The sequence below is a fragment of the Lagenorhynchus albirostris genome, chromosome 7 (genome assembly GCF_949774975.1).
Source record: "Lagenorhynchus albirostris chromosome 7, mLagAlb1.1, whole genome shotgun sequence".
NCBI lineage: Eukaryota > Metazoa > Chordata > Mammalia > Artiodactyla > Delphinidae > Lagenorhynchus > Lagenorhynchus albirostris.
Window position 1 is genome coordinate 3984873 of NC_083101.1, and position 22931 is coordinate 4007803.

The 22931-nt window shown below is 43.1% G+C and overlaps 1 protein-coding gene across 3 annotated transcripts in view; it reads left to right on the forward strand.

The window, feature by feature from the left end:
• The first annotated feature begins 365 nt into the window (after positions 1-365).
• Positions 366-22931, forward strand: part of TSC1 (TSC complex subunit 1) — a 48448-nt gene continuing 25882 nt past the window's right edge. For 2 of the 3 annotated variants that reach the window (XM_060153975.1, XM_060153977.1), the window contains exons 1-6: positions 366-404; positions 9555-9617; positions 16526-16711; positions 18162-18265; positions 19367-19519; positions 21457-21601. In XM_060153975.1, coding sequence (XP_060009958.1) covers positions 16606-16711; positions 18162-18265; positions 19367-19519; positions 21457-21601 — 508 coding nt within the window. In that variant the 5' untranslated portion in view covers positions 366-404; positions 9555-9617; positions 16526-16605. The remainder of the gene's footprint in view (positions 405-9554; positions 9618-16525; positions 16712-18161; positions 18266-19366; positions 19520-21456; positions 21602-22931) is intronic. The other variant, XM_060153976.1, reaches the window with a different exon arrangement.

Below are 22931 nucleotides of genomic sequence, written 5' to 3' on the forward strand. Positions count from 1 at the left end.
GCCCGGCCCGGCCCGCCGCCCCGCCCCGCCGCCCCGCCCCTCGCTCTCTCGCGTAGCTCCTCCCGCCGCGCCGGCCCTTCTTTTTGCCTCCTTCGCAGTCACAAGACCTCTCAGCGGCTCCCTTTCGGAATCCTTCCGCCCGTCCCCGCCCCCCTACCTTACAAACTCTCCTTGGTTCTTTCTCGACTGGTTAGCATCATCAGTAATGAGCAGAACTTCCCCTTCCTTCCAAAGGTGCTGCCGACCGCGGTCATCTGTCGTCGGGTTCGACGGGGTGGGGGGCGAGACCCTGCTGGGACTCTTTTTCGTGGCGGAGGCTGCAGCGGCCGCGGACATTTCACGACGGGGGGGGAGGTGCTGTACGTCCAAGATGGCGGCGCCCTGTAGGCTGGAGGAGCTGTGAGGTAAACAGCTGAGGGGGAGGAGACGGTGTGTGAGGATGAGGGTGTCGCCCCCTCCCTTTCATGGGGGCTTCTCAGGGCAGTCCTGGCACCATGGCCTCAGTCTGGGAAGCCCTGTGGGGCTGGGGCAAGGGGCTCTCTTGCCGGAGAAGGGACTCCGGGAAGGGGGGTTCGGAGAGCTTTCCCCTCCCTCTTATTACGCTCTATCTCCGGCGGGGCCCGGCCAGGCTGGCGGGTCTCTGGGGAGGAGAGGCGGCCCTGGCCGGCACGTCGCCCCTCTTCGGCGACGGAGGGGACGGCTGCACCCCCGCACCGCGGAGCCGAGGGCAGGGGTGAGGTGGGCCTGGTCGCCAGCCCCTCGCTGGGTGGGGTGACAGGTTCCCGCGGGGTGCGGAGAGCGGGGGAGAGACCCTCGGCTGGAGGGCGGGGCCGGGTGGTGGGGCTGGCCCCCGGGCTTGTTGAGAGGGGTCAGGGGTTGGGGGGGCGGGGGATGAATGGAGGCTGCCTGTGGGCATCGAGGACCCGCCTGGACTCGGTGTCTCCGCTGAAATTTGCATGACCGAGCGCGTCGCTCCGGGTGTGCTAGTGGGTATTTAATCGACGGTGAAAGACAGTTGCTTTCGAGTCAGCAGAGGTGATTCTTAAGAGACAGCTATTTGCAGAGCCACTCCTAGACGCTCATTCATTCATTTGAGGAACTGGAGGGTGAAGAGCCCGCAGTCAGAGAGCCCTTTGACAATGAAAGCTGTTTCTTTGTGTTTCCTTTGCAAGACTTTTGCTTCGTGTGCTTTGGATTTGGGAGTGTGGGGGGAGGCTTTGGAGGGGGCGCGGTCCTCTCGACAACAGCCGCTTGTTTATGGGGCACTCGCTGTGCAAGTGCTTTGCACTCATACTCTCCTGTAGCCCTCGAGACAAAGGGGAAAGGCAGCCACTCTTAACGCCTCCATTTCTCAGATGAAGAAACTGAGGCCCCGAGAGATGAGGGTCCGTTGCCCAAGGTCACCCCTCTAGGATTATGTGAGCCAGGACTGGAACTGGGGTCTGACTGCCTCCCAGACTGTGCTCCTGTCTCTATTTGTACACCCATGACTCTCTCATTTATCTCTTATTTGATCAAAGCTGGCCCGTCATTCTAAGTAGGTGATTAGAATTAATCAGTTGGCCGAGGTCTGTGCATAAGTGCCTGTGTGTGTGTGTGTGTGTGTGTCTTTAATTTTGAGGAGGGACACCCTTGCTTATATACCTTAGCTTTTGTTGGGGGTGGCAGGGTTGTGCCTGTAAACATGTTAGTCTAAATTACGCCGGAAAGTATTTGATGTTTTCATAAAACTCACGCGTTTACTGCAGAAAGAAGTCGTGCTAAAATCCTTGCTGGGTTTTTTTTATAGAAAGCATGGAAATAGCCCTTCATTTTACATAGCATAAGCTGTAAAAGTACTAAAATAGAATAATACTCTTCTGAGATTCATCGGTTTATAATTTGGGGATCAACTTGGAGTCGTCTGAATTCACACGTGCCGGCAAAGTGGAGCTGTAAATTTCGAGAAGCGTCATAAAACCAACCCTTGTGGGAGCCCTTGATTTACAGAGCAACCACCTGTGATTCTTAAGGTGCCCATTCCTGAGTAAACCTGGAACATGCACGTGTGAAAACTGATGTAGGGTCGAGTGGGGAAATGCACCTTTAACAGTCACGCATCGGGCCATTGAGGTGCCTCAGAAACACTGACAGATTCTTTGCTATTTCTCTGGGGAGTCACAGGTTCGCCCTCTAACCACCTGGTGTAAACGTAAGGGGTATTTATAGAGGGTGTCAATCCTCTTACCAAACTATATATCTTACCCAGACGCTCTTACGTCTCGTGCATAGAAGGGCGAACGATGTAAGCTTTCTTTGCTTGACACATTTCCTGGTGTCATAAAGACTTTGGGATGTTCCTAATTGCCTAGCTAGACAGATTCCTAGGCAACTACATGCATTCTTACTTGTTTTCATGAAATTGGAGTGTCTCAAATCCTGTGACTCAGTTGTACTCTTCCTCACTGGTTTCTTGAGAGCAAAGATGTCCCATGCTGCTGCTGTCCGGGTGTAATAAAATGCCTTCTGTGCATACCTGTTTTCATTTGTGAGGTGAAACTGAACAGTCTTACTAGGACAAATCAAATACATGCCTGTCTATGGGATGTTTATAGAGTAATGAAATTACCGGAAACGAGAGATCTCTAACAGTAACGTCCATCAGAACCTTCATGCACAGGTATCTGGCCCCCTAGTAGGTAGATTTGCATATTTGGTCTTTAAGTGTATTTTGGAAGAAGTCATAGGTGATTCTGATGTGCACCAGGGGTTGCGGACCAGTGGCTAAAGTAGCCACTTTGGCTATTTTTCTTTTAATTTATAATTTATTGCAGAGGCATTTCTTAAAATAGCTTCTAACCTCTGGTGTATATAGTGGTGGGTAAGTTTGGGGCTCTGAATTACAGCCGACTTGATCGTACAGATCTGTCTTCTTTCAGAGTTTGTTAAGGTACAGGTATGGTTCTTTTCCGGGTTTAGGGCCATGGTAGACTAAAGTTAACTTTTTCTGGAATTAACTGGATATTCTTGGCTGCAGATGAGCCAAATACAGCAATACATCAACCATTTCAAGCTTTTCTAAAAGTCAGATAGCTTTCGACTTCTAACAAGCCACTAAGTTCTCTGAGCTTCAGTTTATTCATTTGTGAAATAAGAGAGTTGGATTGTAAATGAGTATTTCAAAGTCTAAATTTCTGAGATTTCAAGTCCTTCTGGGGCTTCAGTTAAAGATTCTACATTGATTGAATCAAAGTGTTAATGGCTTTATAATAACTGAGCAAATGGATGACCTTTAGCGCGACCTGTTTTTATCCTTTCCTTTATATCACATTTTTAAGAAGGTATTCCTTAAAAGTTCCTCATATTATAAATCTCTCTTCGAGAGATTAGTTTTATTTGTATTAGTTTTGTTTGTCATTTAAGTAGCTGCAAGCATGAAAGAAAAGTATACTCGATAGCATTTAAATCTCGAGCTTTTTGTTTTAAAAATACATATATATTTATAATTAGCATATACTCAAAAACTGAATTTTCCCCCCTCAGTGTTTAGTTTGCATGAAATACTGATTTTTTCTATTGGTCTGAAAAAGGTTTTAGACCAATTAAATTGGTTTAAAATTACCATCAGCAATTTTAGATTATTCTTTTTCTGATTTACTTATTAAGCGTGTAGTTCCTAGACATTAGTAATTTAATGTCTAGTGTCTATTTTTGGGAGGGGGAGAATTTTAAAAAGTATGTATATATGAAACATGTAATCCCAGGACCTTGCTAATTTCTTCTTGTCCATTCTCTCGTGCAGTACTAACTTGTTCTATACAGGGAAGTAGCAAAAGGTTATAGAACACTTTTTAAGGTTGAATGGATTCAGATTGTCATCTAATGAGTAAAGTGCCCTAAAAACCTAGCTTTGATACAGAGCAAGACATGGTAGTTACTGGCCTAGAATTCACAGGTCACTTTCTAGAGTAAAGATAATGGCAATAGAAGCCAAGAAGCGTTTGAGTAACAAGGGACAACTTTACCCTTTGGTCAGTGATAGAGGACACAGTGGGCCGTGGTAAGAAAAAACAGATGTGGCGACCGTAATGTCTGCAGTTGTTAAGACCTGTGCTGCTCTGAGTAGTTCCACAGAGCACACGAGTACAGCAACAAACATGAAGTGTATCCATTTTAAGCTACAGGATGACTGTATCAGTGTTTCAAGTATAAGTTATTAAATGTAGACTTCTAAGGCTTATGTACCCATTTTGTTTAGTAGTAATATTGTTATAATAAAGTTTATATTTATTGGCACAGTGCCAAACAATGTGCTATGTTTTTTACATGTGTGATCCTGTTAGCTCTTCCCACAGCCTTAAGGGGCGGGAGAGAGAGATGAGCACGCTGAGGCTTAAGGTCACTTATTTGGTGGCTGAGCTGGGATTTGAGCCCTGTTGGTTGACTCCAGAACACACACATTTAATCTTGCACTGTGATAAATTGTCTGAACTGCTGATCTCAGAAACTAACTCAAAGGTCAATGGTTCTTAAGTTTTGGGGGGGCCTCCGTTACCCTCTGAGGATTTGTGAGAAGCTGTGGACCAAATATCATTTTCTGTCCCATCAGCACCAAGAACAAAATTCATACAGATATGAAATTCTGGATATGGCTTCAGGAACTTCACAGACCCAGCCTAAAGCCCAGCTGATCATTCTAGATAGACTACTGCTCTTAAAAATGGACTTGGGCTTTAAAAAAGAAACAAACAACAAACAAAACAGTAGATAGGAAAGGCCCACGTCTTTTAAAGATGGACTATGTACTGTTTGTATTATAAATCATTTTCTTAAACTTTTATATTGAAAGGTTCTTTACACTTCACTGGGAGATCAACCTTAGGTGCCACATTAAAAAAAAATTATAAGTGGAGAACTCAGGTGTGTAACTTGCTAAATGCTTGTCAAGCTTGGCATTCGGTCTGTGTGTACCTTTAGCACCTGGCAGAATTCCATTGGGCTTTTTTCCCCAGGGTTTATGCACTGTTTTTTTCCTTTAGAACCTCAAAAGTGTATATAAAATATATATAAAATATATATTTTTAATATTTCTTGCCTTCATCCTTCTTCCTAGACTAGTGGTTCTCAACCTCTTGTGGGCATCAGAATCGCCAGGAAGACCCACTCCTAGATTCAGAGGTCTCTGACCACCAAGGCTCAAGGCCCAAGAATTTGCATTTCTAGCAAATCCCCAGGTGACGCTGATGTTGCTGGTGTGAGGACCACATTTGAGAACCACATGTGTTAGTCCTAGACTATCAAACCCTGTGCCTTTATTCCCTAGGATATTTCTGTTTTAGTCTTGTGAACTTGAAACCTAAAGAAATCTTAACAGTTTTCCTCAGATTTCTTTCTTTTTTTTTTTTTTTTTTCCGGTACGTGGGCCTCTCACTGTTGTGGTCTCTCCCGTTGCGGAGCACAGGCTCTGGACATGCAGGCTCAGCGGCCGTGGCTCACGGGCCCAGCCCTCCACGGCATGTGGGATCTTCCCAGACCGGGGCACAAACCCGCGTCCCCTGCATCGGCAGGCGGACTCTCAACCACTGCGCCACCAGGGAAGCCCCTCTCAGATTTCTTTTAAGGGAAGCTCTGTTTTTGAAACATACATGATATTTGGTTTATTTTCTTGGTAAATAATTTTGTTCATGCTAATAGAAAGTTAAAACATAAGAAACATTATTTATAGAAGAGCTACACCTTACCAAAATCAAGCTCTGTCCCTGCAGGCAAGTTACTAGAGGATTTACCTCTGAAATAGGGTAGGTATACGCTTCAGCGAATTGTCCTTCCAGGTCCCTCATGGCAAAAGTTCAGAGTGGAGAATCTGGAGCTCCCCTGCCCCTGTTTATACAACCTTGAGAGAGACCACAACTGCTGAGACCATGTAAATCACACGTGACTACACATTTTGGCAGGTTTTGCTACCAGCTGTTTTACTTTCACACACTGAGTGGTATTTCCTACCCCTTTCTTTCCTTCTGTGCATTGGTAGGAAGTGTGAATTGGAGCTTGTATCTTACCTTTTTTGGATGCATTTGTGCTGAAGGCAACTTTATTCACTTCATAGAATATTACTCTAAGAAATCACCTGAGCGTTGCTGAGCCAAACATAATTGTGTAGTAGTGTATTATTAATTTTAATAAATTTATTTATTTATTTATTTTTGGCTGTGTTGGGTCGTCGTTGCTGTGCGTGGGCTTTCTCTAGTTGCTGCGAGCGGGGCTACTCTTCGTTGTGGTGCATGGGCTTCTCATTGTGATGGCTTCTCGTTGCAGAGCACGGGCTCTAGGCGTGTGGGCTTCAGTAGTTGTGGCACGTCGGCTCAGCAGTTGTGGCACACGGGCTTAGTTGCTCCACGGCATGTGTGATCTTCCCAGACCAGGACTCGGACCCATGTCCCCTGCGTTGGAAGGCGGATTCTTAACCACTGTGCCACGAGGGAAGCCCAGTAGTGTGTTATTGACATATTATTATTACCTGTATTATCTGTGTAATGTTTCTGTTCTACTTATACTGTACTTGATAATGAAATAGTCTATCTATGCCTGAACTTGTATCTGAATTGTCTTTGAACTTTTAGATAAAAACCTCAGTACAGAAAACAAGTTACAGTGAAGAGACATCTGCTTTCGTTTATACCTGTAGTTGTGTTTTTACATCATAGAAAAGTTGCACAAAATTATCTAGGCGATGTGATATGCAGTTACATATTTTATGTGATTTGGGGTTCTGAGGAGTCCTAGGGAATAGAAGGCCACACACAACACTGATTTTCCAAAAGTCTGAATATTCAGCTGATGTTTTCAGATAAAATACTTCGTGAAGGCATTTAGGTACCTGCCAATAGTATTTCATAAAGGTATATTTACAGCTCTCAGGTCTCTCATGCCTCGTAATGCATCTTGCCTAGGACAGAGATGTGTGAAAAAATGTGTACAAGTCCTGCTAATGACATCTCTACATGGCTGTTGAGCTGGAGTTTGTGTGTACCCCACATATACACACCATTGCTCTGTAAACACCAACAGAATGAAATGAAGGTGAAATGTGAAAACAAGTTGACCTATATTCCTTCTGCTTAATCTCAAAACACTAAAGCACAGAGCTGTCATCTTCCCCAAACCTACCCTTTATTTCTATTCAAAAAGACTTGTAGAAGTGCAATTACAGTGTTGCTTTCTGATGAGAATACAACTTTTGGGTCCAAGAGGAAGAGTCCAGATCTGAGGGCATGTTTCTTTTTTAATTTGGCTTTCGAAGATAAGAACGTGGATTGGCCCTGTTATGCTCTGACAGGTGTTTCCATCCATACCCCTCAAGGGTACACATTTTTGAAGAGGGTCTTCTCCGTTCCTCACTTCTGATCAGGAAGTTCACAGGTTGCATGATTTTTCCTAGTAGTACCTCCACAGGGCAGGATTTAAATATGAATGAATAAGTAAACACTTAAAAATATAAATAATGCCAGGTAGCCCCTGACTGGCCAACATTTATCACCATTACCATTTTTTAGCATAGCAGTAAAGAAGGTAAGAAGTCTTAATGTCAAGCATTGGACAAAAACCATTCTGATTTCCTATGCCAGTTCCTTTATATAGGACAGTGATCCTGGCTAGGCAGCTATAAGATCTCATCTTGTATACATCCTAATTTTACCCTTGCCTTAGATATTCCTTTTCAGGTAAAAGATCCAACTGGGATTAATTGCAAGAGGAAGTCTACATGACTCAGTGGAGTAACAGCTGAAGTTGAGATTCTAAAGACTAGAGGCTCCAGTGTTTTAATTCTAGCTCTTTTGGTTGAGTGACGGTGGCTGGGCAAGCACCCCCTGTGTGAATGGTTTCGTTGGCCTTTTTGGAAAGCCAGCCCGCCTTCCAGCTCTGCACACACTTGCAGTATGCCACTGAGGACCACAGTTAACGGCGTTAGTGCCTAGAATGTGTTCTACAGGGAAGTATAATTACCGCGTCATCTGGAGCGAGAGGTTTTAATTGTTAGAGAGCTGCTCAACACACTAGTTCAGCTTTGCCCAGGGCTGTATGTGGAACGTCTCGTTTCCCACCTCTTCCATGTTCAGTGTAATTAGGCATATATAGTGTATGAGGTTCAGCTTTTCATATCTGTATTCAACCCTGGAATGGCTACCAAAGAAGCTGATGAAATCTTTGTTGACGTGAACGGGGTATATTTGCCCCTTGTGCGCCAGATGCTGCAGTAGGCCCCGGGTCCCGGCCCCCATGGAGCTTACAGTCTAGTGGTCAGGCTGTACCTAAACGTAGTTTGAAGGGCCCACATTTTAAAAGCAAACTGGAATGTATTTACATACACTCATATTTAACAAGGGTATTTAATATGAGGTAATTTAGGTAGAAAGCAGGGCAAAAAGGGAAAGAAAATAGGGAGAAATGATAGCTGTTCTCAAATATTTCATGCTTGTCATATAGAAGGATTAGATTAAGGTTGTGTGGTTTCAAAGGCAGAATTCAACTTTGTACATTTATTTAAGAAATATTTTAACTCCTAATCGTTCAGTGAACAAGGCCCAGGCACCGTGGCAGCTGCAAGAGGCACAGTACTGGAGAGGCCCCTGTCTCTCCCTGGCTGGAACTGCTGTTCTGGTGAGGGGGACATTCAGTGACTAATTACACTTGCTTAGTCGGTTGTGGTCCGTGACACCAAGAAATACAGGCTGCTGAGAGTATGTGATGGGGCCTGACCTGGTCTGGTCCTGAGTGGAGGGAAGTGAAAGCTTCTCTGATGAAGCGCATGTTTAAGCTGAGGTTTTTCAGGGTGAAGACTGAGCTTGGGAGGGGGCAGAGGTAGAGTCTCTTGGGCACAGGGACAACATGTACCTGGTCCTGAAGTGGGGACGTGTGTGGCTTGGCTGAGAGACTGTGCGGCTAGTGGGGCAGGGCCGTGGGGAGGGAGGGGGCGTGGTGGGTTTGAAGTGATGCGGACCCACCAAGCGCTTCGTGCCTGGCGCTGCTCTTCCTCTCGGGCTTCTCGGGTGGTTTCTCTGTGCCACGTACCGTGCCGAGGGCTATGGGCGTTCCCCTCCTGGATTAGTGAGGCAGCCTTAGGAGGTAGACGCCACCGTTCTTCTCACTGTACAGTGACGTAATTTAAGGTTGGACATTAGAGACATAAGATAAATCACCCAAAGTTACACAGCTACTCAGTGGCAGAGCTTGGATTTCAACTCGGAGCTCTAATTCTGGAGCCCATCCTGCCCATGCATTTCCTGCCCATTCGTTTATAGCTCTAATAAAGACAGTTAACAAAAGGCAGAGTTTACAAGTTCAGCACAATATAAAGAATTTTCCAGCAACCAACTGTTCAGAAATGTAGACGGGGAGAGGCATGTGCACCCAGTGATTATAAGTGTTCATTCCAGCGGAAACCAGATGGCCACCTGTCAGGGATGTGCAGTAGGAAAGAGGTGGAAGCCAGTGAATCCTGAACTTCCTCTGATTGCTTCTGGGATCTCACTTCATTGTGAGACTGATATTGACAGATGCGTGTTTCTTCTCTTCAGTGACCATGAAAGACACCAGGTTGACAGCACTGGAAACTGAAGTACCAATTGTCCCCAGAACAGGTAAGGTGCAAACTCAATCCAGTGGTTGGGGGAAGGTGGAAGAGAATCATTTATCCTGTCTGTGGTTGTACTGGGGCAAAGATATTTCTTTGCATTCAGGATTAACGTTGATGGTTTTAGCTACTTGCCAGGAACTAGACCTTCTGTGTCGTGAAGTAATTAGTCAAATTACCGGTAATTTTTTAACTGCTTATTCAGTGCCATGCATGGTGTTAAGTGCATTCTGTGGTTATTAATTTTGTTCTTCACAGCCACACTTTTGGTGTATCTCCGTTTTACAGATGAGGAGTTGGGCTCTGAAATGTTACGTAATTTTCCTAAGGTTGTATAGTTAGTGCCTGGTGTACCTGCGACTCAAATCAGTTCAATCTAGCAGCAGAATTTGGTTCTAACGCCTAGGTAAAATCGAAGCCTGTGTGTCTGAGCAAGTCATTTAACTAGCACAGAGGTTCTCAACCCTGGCTGTGCCTTAACAATCCACACAGGCCTATAAAACAAGCCAGACGTCCTGTCTGGACCCCACCCCTCAACCTGCTCAGGATCGTGTGGACTCTCCAGGTGATTCTAATGTACGTCCTGGGCTGAGGACCCCTGAGCTAAAGAATTAGCATTTACATTGTAATGTGGCTTTATTTATTAATTGTCTTAATTAGTTTTTTGGGGATGAGTTGCATGCTATCGTGGTTTCTGGGAATTGGAGGATTCTCAGAGCCCTGGAATATATCCTTCCTAAATATTGAGGCTTTGGCATTTCTGTGGATACTAGTGTAGTCTGAGTGACCTGACTGATCCCTGAGCTCTAATTTTGAGTTTACTGGCAGGAGTGTGCAGTGCAACAGCTTTCCGTGTCTGCAGGAAGGGTGTAGGGGAGATAGGGAAGTGTTTGGTCTGCTGTCTTTATACACAGATGGCTAATGGGATTCATTTAATGCCTCACTGGTTGCTATTTGCTGTGTTCTGTCACTGTCTTCCTCACCTTACCTCCTAGGAATTGTGAAATAAGGTGGAGATTTTTGCCTTAAAGATTGGTGTCTGTTCACAAACAGGGACTTAATACAGATTGTAGACTGTCTAACAAGAAGGTGGAAGTATTGTTCCCTCACGAGTAGGGGAAGCTTTCTAAGTTTAACTTTTTACTTTAAAATATTTTATGTGTACTTCACCCTGTCCTTTGTCGGAAATCCACTGCATATGAATTTGAACCCAGTGTCAGATGGTCATGATCAAATCATTGAGACCCAAGCTGAACATCACACATCACAAATCTCAGATTTTTTTTTTTAATTTTTATTCATTTATTTATTTATTTTTTGGCTGCATTAGGTCCTCGTTGCTGCGCACAGACTCTCTCTAGTTGCGGCAAGCGGGGGCTTCTTCATTGCGGCGTGCAGGCTTCTCACTGCGGTGGCTTCTCTTGTTGCAGAGCATGGGCTCTAGGCGCACGGGCTTCAGTAGTTGTGGCGCACGGGCTTAGTTGCTCCACGGCATGTGGGATCGTCCTGGACCAGGGATTGAACCCGTGTCCCCTGCATTGGCAGGCGGATTCTTAACCACTGCACCACCAGGGAAGTCCCACAAATCTCAGATTTTATTAAACATTTTTCAGTATTGCATTTGTATTCCGTTTTAGTAGTCAGATTGTTAAAATTTGAAATTTTAGCAAATTGGTCAGCTGTGTCAGCCGCTAGATTGCTCCTGGGTTAACACGTGTTTGATACCGGAAGGACATTTGTCTTCAGCTGCCACGTTTAGTCCCATCACTAACCTTTTTAGACAAAGCAGAATGTAATTCGGGAGAGTTTCTGGTAAATTGTTTTCTGGAAGGAACCTGTACCTGGGATTCATAGCTTGGGCAAGCCTCAAGGATCCTTCATCTTCAGCTACTAAAAATTGTTGACAGTCTATACCAATCTTTTTTTTTTTTTTTTTTTTGTGGTGTGCGGGCCTCTCACTGTTGTGGCCTCTCCCGTTGCGGAGCACAGGCTCCGGACGCGCAGGCTCAGCGGCCATGGCTCACGGGCCCAGCCGCTCCGCGGTGTGTGGGATCTTCCCGGACCGGGGCACGAACCCGTGTCCCCTGCATCGGCAGGCGGACTCTCAACCACTGCGCCACCTGGGAAGCCCCTCTATATATTCTTTATGTTTGGCTTGAAGATGATTTATCATGGATATTGTTGACTGTGATTTTGGGTTTTTTTCATGTCATAAAATTGAGGTGACAGGTTGGCATTTTATTTTTAATTCACCCTCACAAGATGTGAGGTATTCCCAAATATGACTTTTTCTTGAAAGACTACAAATCAGGACTACACATTAGGTGAAGTTCTTAAAGATTATTCTGTTCGTAATAAATGTTATAAAACAATTCTATAAAAGTTAGAATTAAAATATAGTTTAATTTCTGTTATTTAACCGTGTGTTACTAAAATTTTTATAAACATTTGGCTCAAAGAATAATTACTGTTATTTGTAAAGCTATCTAGCGAATCTACCTTCTTAATACTCATAATATTAGTTAATATATTTAACTGTTTGAAAGTTCTTAATTGTTTTTGAACATAAAAGTCACATCGTTAACTGAAGCTTTTATTTTTGTAATAATAAATGTATAAATAAGTATTGTATTGACAGAATTTCAACTTAATAAAACACAAAACTTAGATGTTACATCTAGAATGTTTTTACCTTTATTCAGATATTAATAGTACTTCTGTACGCATGCCTTGTCCGCAATACTGACATCATGTGGATTAGGTATGATGGTAACATTAACATATAGTTGTTGGTCACACATACACAGTCAGAGATGCCAGAAATGCTGCAGAAGTGGGCGATTGTTCAGCTTTCAGTCCTAAAGACCAAGGCCGCAGCCAGATTTTGGCCAAGTATAGAGACTAAAATCGAACTTTGGTAAATCTCTATTTTCCAACCATAAATCTCAAATCTGGTTACCAGTGTAGAGTTTCAGTTTGGTTTATTCAAAGGTGGTGACTAAGAACCCCGCTGTTGCTTTACATTGGGTGGTCGGGGAGGCCTCTCAGAGATGGTGTGACATTTTGAGCAGAGACTTGAAACAGCCACACGAGGATCTGGGAGAAGAGCAACAGCAAGTGCAGAGGCCTGAGCAAGAAGCTGTTTTCCTGAGATTCAGGAGCCTGAGACTAGAGCAGAGAGACGAGGGGGTGGAGTGCTGTGAAACGGAGGCAGAGGGAGTGGGGACTTCACAACTGGCCCAATCTGGTGGAGCTTTGCAGCCCCTTGGGAGCTGGCGCTTATTAGCTCCATGGGAAGCCACTGGATGATTTCAAACAGGGGAGTGAAAGATTCTGATTTCCCTATTTCAGAGTCTTTTGTGGTTGTTTGGTGGCAGATAAGTTGTAGGGCGAGGGTAGTGAGGGAGCCTGCTGCTCCCTTGTCTCCAGGGGGGGATGATGGGGGCTTGGGCTGGGGTGACAACAAAAGGGATAAGTCAGTGGGTTTGCCAGCGGATTAGATGTGAGGGTACGAGTGGTGGAAGAGCACGGATGTCACCTAGACGTTTGCTAGAGACTGACGACCATGCCTTTTACTGAGGTCCAGGAGACTATCAGAGTGACAGGTCTTGGGGTGGGGGCGGGGCGGGCGTTGGAAGTCATGGCTCCCTAATGTAAATAGCATCATCGATAGCGCGGTACTGCGGCTTGTGGGCGCCAAAGATAATTTTTTTTTTTTTTTGCGGTACGCGGGCCTCTCACTGTTGTGGCCTCTCCCGCTGCGGAGCACAGGCTCCGGACGCACAGGCTCAGCGACCATGGCTCACGGGCCCAGCCGCTCCGCGGCACGTGGGATCTTCCCGGACCGGGGCATGAACCGGTGTCCCCTGCATCGGCAGGCGGACTCCCAACCACTGCGCCACCAGGGAAGCCCCAAAGATAATATTAAACTAAATGGAATGTTGCTTTGGCGTGTAGGGTACAGAAATGTATTAACTAAATATTGACTTTTGGCTTCTCCTGTCTATTTTCTATACTTGGTTACTTCCAAGATGGAAGAGAGACTTTCATGGCTGAAGTGGATGCTTCATGTGCCTGTGGTGCTAACCTCTCAGGGACTTTCCCCTTATCTTCTCTAGGCTGTAAAGTGTGTTTAACATGTGTGCAACTCACCCATTCCCACCACATCCAGGTGAAGCTGGTCCCTTCCCTCCTTTGTGTACTCACTAAATCATGTCCATTTCCTGCTCGTGTACATATAGTTCTTCATTGCACTTGCTAAGTCTGTCTTCCCTACTTAGCATCCTGCACTCAGTCCCTCAAGAAATATTTGAATAAGTTTAAAAGGGGAGATATTCCAATCATGGAACTAATTCCAAAAGCTTATGCTTGAACTCCCGTGAGGGCTTTTTAGAATGTCAAAAATCCTTGAACCTGAGGCACTTAAATGAAGAATCCCACACAAAGCCCATGATTTATATTTTTTCTGAGGTTTAAAAAATATGGTTAAAAGGTAGAATTTTAGAACTAGAGAGAAGAGCAACAAAAGCTTGTTGCCAAAAATAGATATTAATGTATGTTAGAATAAAACCTTATTTTTGCTTTCTGTAAAGCATCTGGAAAGAGTAGGCTCCAGAAATAAGACTTTTATACCTAAATTACATTTACAATCTGAAAAACAAGCTAGGTGACCCATGACGGTCAGCCCTGAGTATCGCCAAGGTGACTGGATGGGCGCCATCTTTGTTTAGATTTGAGCTCATGGCACTCTGCTCTGGGCTGCCTGCATTTGGAGGGACAGCTCTGACATTACTGTCTTCTGAATATACAGAAGACAAACGCGGAGTCTCACTAGCCTGAGACTGGGTAAGTAGCAGTTTTATTGGAACAAAACGAAACTTAGGGACAAATTACTTTTAAGCCTGAGAATCATTTGTGATTTACCTGAAGTAGAAATGAATGTGGAGGCTAGCTAGATAAATGTGCTATTCCAGTCATCTTGAAAGTGGTGGCCCAAAAATTTTTACCAGTATTCTTTCTGATAATATGTGAGTACTACTCAGTGAGTGTTTATCTGTGCCGGGTGCTGTGCTAACTGTGTGATACACGTTGTGTCATTTAATCCTCTTGGTGAACAATAAACCCTGACAGGTTGGTATTATCTTCACTTGTAAATTTAATTTAATCCATCTCACAATAAGGTGAAATTTTATTGTTTTCAGCTTTGAACTTTTGCAATAAAATCTTACCAGTTATGGTCTCACATTTCTGAGTCCTTTGAAATTGACTTCCTTTATGATTTACCTGTAAGATTTATATTTATGTAAATATAAATTTGTATTATATTCCTACATCATACTTTCTACATCAGGATTTTCTATCAAAAATACATTTATACATTTTAATTGATTTTTCTGGCTAATGAATTTCTGATTCACCAAGAGCAAAATCAGTGAATATCACCAGGTTGTAATTAAACCAGAGCATAGATGATAGTAAGTTAATACTCGCCAGTTTCAGGGGTCATTGCTACTTTAAATTTGGCATCGTTGTAGGAGCTTAACTCTTTAGCGGAGTTTTTCCTTAGCGTGGTGTTTCTCAAATGCGGCTTATTTATCACCCATATAAGAATTATTCTGGGGTGCTTATTAAAATGCATATTCCTGAGCCCACAATCCAGTTCTGGAATGGGCCCAGGAAGTTAGATCCGAGGTGATTTTGATACACACTGAAGCCTGAGAACTGCTACTTTAGCTTACCCAAAGACAAGCAAATAGAAAATAAGAGTATATTTTGATGTGACTGCAAGTGATGTATACAGTTGTTGGCCTGGGAGCTGAGGCATCTAAGTTCTGCTTTACTATGTGACCTTGGCAAAATTATTTATCCTTTTTGAGTATCCATATTCTCATCTGTAAAATAAGGATAATATCTGCTTACCTCACAGTTGCTGTGAGGATCAAAACCACAAGTTAGTTTAATGTCACATTTATGGGCTTAGTGCTTTGAGTGAAGCAGATTTCGGCTCAAATTTCAGTTCTCCCTGGCTTTGCCTTCTGCTAGCTTTCTGACCGTAAGCAAATGGGGTTGATCTTTGTTCCTCTCCCTGTAAAATGGGGACAAAAGAGCCAGTCATACTGTAGTTATATAAGGAGTATATTTGATGATGTTTGTGAAAGGTGTGCAGTGCCTGTCTAATAAATGGTAGCTGTCTTTACTTGGTTTTGAAAATATAGCTTTAGGGACCATAGTGGGGAGAAATGAATAATTGTGAATGTGTAGAGTGACACTGGAGAATGAGCTGCTTTTTCTCTATAAAGATAAGGTGACTGCTCCACTGCCATAAAGGACTGAGTTTTTGAAGGTGCAGGCTTCCCCCGTTCATGCCTACTTCCCTGTAACTAGCAGCATTTGAGTGTGTGGTAGATGTCTGGGGTGAGGCGCGTACACTAAAAATAGAGGAACCATCCCTGGTTCAAATGAGGTTTATGCACTTGTGACCTAACTGGCCATACTAACTTCTAGACTCTGATGGGGTTGTCAAGAAGAAGATAGCATGCTTTCAGCTCTCTTTCTGAAAATAGTTCATCTACTCTTTAGATCACTGATTTGAAACATAAACATAGTCTTAGCCAAAACCCAAGGTAGACTTAGAGTAGGAATAAAACTTAGATTTAGTCCCATTATTAAGTTGCTGTGATGATTCCAACTGGTATTGTTTTTTTTTTTTTAGGTTTCTCTCTGTTGCATTCCCTAGAACTCCTCTTCATAAATTTGTCAAGGACAGAATTATTTACACGCCCTAGCTTCTTTTATCAGCAAAGTTCTGGACAAACTTTTCACTGCTTCGAATATATGCTCAGTTTGTCTGGCAGGTAGTTTTTTGTGGGGAAAAATGGGGCCATTTTGTTACACCATTCCTCTTCTTCTTTTCAGTCTGGTAGTGGCACCAATGAAGAGCCTTCAAAGTCTTTAACACACATCCTGGACCCAGCACAGCGCATTCGTGTAAGATAATGGCCCAACAAGCAAATATTGGGGAGCTCCTCTCCATGTTGGATTCCCCCATGCTGAGTGTGCGTGATGATGTAACAGCTGTCTTTAAAGAGAACCTCAATTCTGGTAAGCAGAATCGAACCCTGGTTAGCTTATCTGCTAATCAGACGAGATTGACCTAGAGATGACTAGAATCCTACTGATAAATTTTGGTTTTCATCTTCTAAAGAGAGTCTTTAAAACCACCAAGGAAAAGCATACATCGGTGGATTCATTCTACATTCTACATGTGTTTCAAGCTTTTAGTTATGGAAATACTCAAATATACACACAAACATAGAAGTAAGAGTCACATAATGAACTCCATATACCCAGCCTTTCCTGTTTCATCTTACCTCCCTGACTTCCCCCCACCCAGGTATTTTACAGCAAATCCCAGGTATATCATTTCATCTGTAAATCACATGTAATTTTTAATATGAAACATGCTTAACCTCTCTTTTTATCAGAGAAATATAAATTTAAACAGTACCCTTTCCTCCTTACCGGGCTGGCAGGAATCAAATATTGGTCATAGAAATGGGCACTGTTAGCAGGCGAATACATGGGTGCTCTGCCCTTTTGGAGTATCTGTCATCAACTTAAAAGCGTGTGCCATTTGGCTTACAGACTTACAAGAATCTGTATTTCATTATAGCCTTGAATGAAATGTAGTGGAAACTTGGGAAAACCTAAGTATCCTTCAGCAGGTGAATGGTTAAATTAATTATGTAGAGCCGTGCAGTGGAGAACAAGGAGCTCAATAAGGAGAATGAAGTAAGTCATAGATGCTGTCATGGAAAGGTGTCTACAACACCTTGCTGAGTGGAAAAAACACACATACACAGACCATGGGTATATGGACACGGGGCCTAGATGTGTGTGATTGTACAAGTGTGAAAAGTTTTGAAAGGACATGAACCAAACCCAAGGGTGTTTGTCTCTGGAGAGTGGGTTGGGAGGCAGGTGGTGAGGAAGATGTTCACTTGCATGTTATGTACTTTCATATAACTTGAATTGTTAACAATAGACATGAATTCTTTTTGTAATTAAAAAAGCAAGAAAAAAAGAAGATAGGGGACTTCCCTGGTGGTCCAGTGGTTAAGGATCCACCTTCCAGTGCAGGGGACGCGGGTTCGATCCCTGGTTGGGGAACTAAGATCCCACATGCCTCGGGGCAACTAAGCCTGGGCTCCGCAACTACTGAGCCTGCGCGCCACAACTGGAGAGCCCGTGCGCCACAGTGAAAGGTCCCACATGCCACAACTAAGACCCGATGCAGACAAATACATAAATAAATTAATATTAAAAAAAAAGAAGATAGTATTTCTTGTGCTCTTACGGCTATTTAGGCAAATAAACTTGGTATTATCCTATTGTTAAACCTAAATTCATTTAAGGAAGCAGAAATACAACACTTCATATAACTTTGGGTAGCATACAAAGAGACGTTTTCTGGATTTTGTGACAGGCAACTATTTGAGGTAAGTTTAGAAGTTAAAGGAAATTATTATAAACTGCCCTTTTCTTTCTTTAGACCGTGGTCCGATGCTTGTGAACACCTTGGTGGATTATTACCTGGAAACCAATTCTCAGCCTGTATTGCACATCCTGACTACCTTGCAAGAGCCACATGATAAGGTAACTGCTGGAACTGATGGTAGAGATTTGATACATTTTCTATGAGTGGTGTGACAGTGTCTGTGCAGCCCCAGTGCACAGTCTGTCCAGAGCTCACTCCTTCAACTTATGCGTGCCATTGATGATACTGCCCCCAGATTATAACTACATATAAAAACAATTGTCAGGACCTATGTTTCCTGAAAAGTTTTCAAAATACAACATATTCAAGAGGCTTTTAAGGCTCTTTCTGCTTAAAGAAATCCTGTAATCCTAAACTATAATTGTATAGTGACAGTTTGATTCATAAGGTACCCATCTTTAAACCCATGCTCTGAGTAGGATTTTCAGACTTTTAATCAATATGGCAGAATCTGTAAGTGTGGGCAACTAATGGGGCTAATTGACTAGTGCTGTTTCACAGCACCAGGCACTTGGAAGACTCCTTCATGTTTTGTTTTTATTTTTGTTGATGGTAAATAGCTAACAAAGCATTGCAATTACAGATTTTGGTACGTCTTGAGTTTGTATGTGTTAGTGATTTACTTTACTGGGATTTGAAGGCCTTGCCATTGTCTGCCTTTTACAGTACATCTTGGGTGTTTTTTTTTTTTTTTTAACTCTGGGCTGAATTTTAACTTCTACTACTACCTGATTTATATCTGGGGCCAAATCCATGTAGGCTGGGCTATGGGAGCAATAAGTAACTGCTTCCAGCAGGATCCCGTGAAGCTTCAACAACCTACCACAGGCTTATTATAACATTGGTTATTGTGAGAAGTGGCCTATATGTATTACAGAAAGAGGGCCTATGAAGGAGTCTCCCCCCGGCTTATAGACCTGTATTGTGGGATCCTCTTTCAGAAGTTGCAAACTGGCTTCCCTCTCTCAGGCCAAAGGCAACAGTGTGTTGTTTGCTAGCATGGTTTTAAAAAATCTTGAATTTGATCTCTACCTGCATGAGCCTTTCTTTACATCAAAGGGAAAACTTGAGAGACTGGGCTGTATCACTGCTGCCTCTCTTTGTGTGAACTTCATACATTCATATGTGCGTTTCCCTTGGTCCCTTGATTTTTCCCAGCTTTATTGAGATATATTTCTCTTGTTCTTGTGCATTTTCAGCACCTCTTGGACAAAATGAATGAATACGTGGGCAAAGCCACCTCTCGGTTATCCACCCTCTCGTTACTGGGCCACGTTGTGAGGCTGCAGCCGTCTTGGAAACATAAGCTCTCTCAAGCACCTCTTTTGCCTTCTTTACTAAAATGTCTCAAGGTACAGTGTTTGTAAGGATTTGAACGAAATAGCTTTGTGAATATAATTTCTGAAATTCTGAGTACCTTAAAGCAAGCAAGCTAGATTTTAACTTTGAGAGTTTGAAAACTTCTGGACATTTGGTTTTTCTCGAATGTAACGTAGTCCAAAATTGGTACTTAGTAAGCTCTCAGTGCATCTCTGTGACTATTGCAATATGTTTGGTCCAAGCAAATGTGGTAACATTTCGGTCAGATCGGTTGACATTATGCTGTTGCAGCCCTTTTTGATTTCATCGTTGTCTAGCCTTTCCTCTGTTGAAAACATACTGGTTTGTCTTGAGGGAACCCCCATTTCTAAGTTCTCTTTTGGCTAATAGAAAAATGGCTGAAAGGCTCTTTCAGCTATTTAGAAGCATGTTCTGGTTGCAGCTGAGTTGCATTCTACGTTTTTGCACTAACCGTAGTGTGTTTTTCTACAGAGGGAGTCAAAACCTAAGTAGAACTTTGTGCTTTTAGTTTTGACCGTGGCTTGCTGAAATACTCAGCGTTATTTGCTTAGTCTGTTTTAGTTCCTGGACTTGTTTCCCATCTATAAAGTAAGGAAATGCGGTTAATATGAAGTATCTGTACCTCACAGAGATATGACATGAAAATCTCCAGTAGTGTTTGTGCCAGAATGGCAGTGCCTTTGGAGTCATCTGACACAGCACGATGCAAATTGATTTTGTCTCTGCCAACAAGGGTAACTGTTTTAATCTCCCTAGAGGTGGATCTCAAGGAGTCATATTGGTAGGGTATCATAAAAATGTGCATTTAATGTTAAGGAAAAGCAGGAACAATTTTAACAATTTTTTTGAGTGAATGGATCGATGAGAATATAATCCTATTTTGAGGCACACTGTTTAGTTCAGATTGCAAAATACTTATCTTTTCCAAAAAGATAAACCTTGAAAATTACTTACGGACTGTTATTCAAACCTTCAGTAAGAATGTTTTGTTAACCAAAATTAGGATTAGTCCTTTTTATGCAAACTCATTATAGATTCTTGATTCTCCTACCAGTATTGTATGTTCTTCCTACTAGATATCCGCCACAACAAATGGCTTGGTGCTTGCTGTAAAAGCTAAATATATTTAAAACTTTATTTCCAGACTCGTAGATTCCTTTTTTAGTAGGAATAATGAATGTCTTAGCCTGCATGGTAGTCTTTTGATTAATATCTTGTTTCTTCAATCTGAATTCCAGTTACTTGGCAAACATTCATAATTTAATTATGGATCATGTGAGCTGCTGTAGCTAGTCTGAGTTGATTCATTATTCATTGGTTATTAAGTGTCTTCAATTAGTCTAAATTTATATGACTTGATATTTAAACTGTAGACATGGTCAGAGGTCACCATATCTTCTTTTATTTGCTGGTCTCTAAATATTGCTGTGAAGGTGAGCCATTAAGTAGACTTGTTAGTACTATACTAATTTCTTGTTAAATTATACTTCTGTTGTAATCCTTTGAAAATAGTGAACGACTTGTCAATGTATAAGGTTCTTTTTAATTGACTTTTAAAAAGTAAGTATTTTATGATTTGGTTGAATGAACAAGAATAGCAGCGTTCTTTTGTTCTGTTAAAAAGCAACTTCTTGTGCTTCCCTCCAAGGGCTAGAAATAGCACATCCTAAGTCTCTGGGTTTGGGTGTCCCCACGCCCCGCTCAGGCCCCTACCCCAGATGAGTTTGGTGCGTCAGCGTGGTCCCTGCAGACTTAGCATGGCCGGGCTGGTCCCCAGTGGCTTTTCGTGGCGTCTGTTTCAGTGTTGTGCCCCCACCCTTAGGGGTAGGAGGATGAGTCTGTGCTGGGCGTCTAACCTGTGACCCCTTGGTGTTAGAACCTCCAAGCGTGCGGATTCTAATGCTGCACCTGACAGGTGTTTCCTCTTTCTTGACCGTCCCTCCTGCAGGTGGACACTGACGCCATTGTCCTCACAACAGGGGCCTTAGTGTTGGTAACCGTGCTACCGATGATTCCACAGTCGGGGAAGCAGCACCTTCGTGATTTCTTTGATATTTTTGGCCGTCTTTCGTCGTGGTGCCTGAAGAAACCAGGTAAAGATCTCCTTCTATACCTGTCATGCCCCACCAAGTGAGTGCTTTCATGATTGGTTAACAGATCATGTGCTGGAAGGGAAGGACTTGTAGCATTCTAAAGCTCAAATGGCTGGTTGTCACCAGCCAGATGAGGAAATACCTCAGGTACGTCCACCAGAGGCACAAATAAGAAGCATGACTGTTGGGACTTCACTGGTGGTCCAGTGGTTAAGACTCCATGCTTCCAGTGCAAGGGGTGCAGGTTCGATCCCTGGTCAGGGAACAAAGATCCCACATGCCATGTGGCACGGCCAACAAATTAAAAAAAAAAAAAGAAGCAGCACAACTGTTGAGATACCTTCCTTATATTGTTGGCTTAGAAGGATTAGTTGTCAGAGAAACTGAGTGGTAGGTACAACTTCCTGATTTTCAATAAACTGAAAAACAACTTCAATCTGTGTCATAGCAGTATAGGACTAAGCTTGTGGTACATCTTTTGTCTTCCTCTGCTGGTCTATAGTGACAGAACACAAGCTTCAGATTCAGAGAACTTGTCCATCGTAAATGTGGAAGGAGCAGAGAGAATGCAGCACGTCCTAATTAGTGTTCTAGTTTCCAATACAGTGGGGTTTTGTTTCCATATCGACAGGTAGTACAGCTCTATCAAAATGATTCAGAAGCTATATAAACACGCAAAATTTGGAATCCTTTGGTCATCCCAGCATGAGATATTCGTGTTGAAAGAATGAAATGTGTCAGCCCTGGGAAATGGAATACTCTGGCTTCCTGTGCAGGATTAAGTGACAAGCCTGAGGCGCATGTGATGCCGGCTTGTCTCGTAGGCTTTTCCTGGGGATGTCCATTAATTTAGAGGAGCTTTATGTATACTGTGGACTTGGGGTTTTCCATAGGGTCTAGGTAACGCTAGATGAATTAAATTTTCTAATTCTCCCACTCTTAGCTCTTTAAGCTAATTTCTGGGTGGTAGTTTTTCACTCTATAGTTACAAATCTGCATAGCTAAGACTACAAACTGATTTTAAAACATTCTCACACATTCGTTCCACAAATATATGAACGCCTCTCACGCATCAAGCCCAGTGCGAGGCACTAAGGGTACAGAGGTGAGTGAGTCAGTGCTGTTCTCAAGAGACGTGTACTGAGGAGGGCCGTGGAGAAGTGTGATTACAGATTTCAGGGAGTACCGTTGTAAAGGCGGTTCAGTATTATGAGAATGTCTGGGGTCCTATTTTAGGGGTGACTGGAGAGGAGCGCAGAGATTAGATCGGTGTGAGCCTTTATGGGTCACTCTAAGTAGATAGGAGTTTATCCAGAGGCCATGGGGAGCC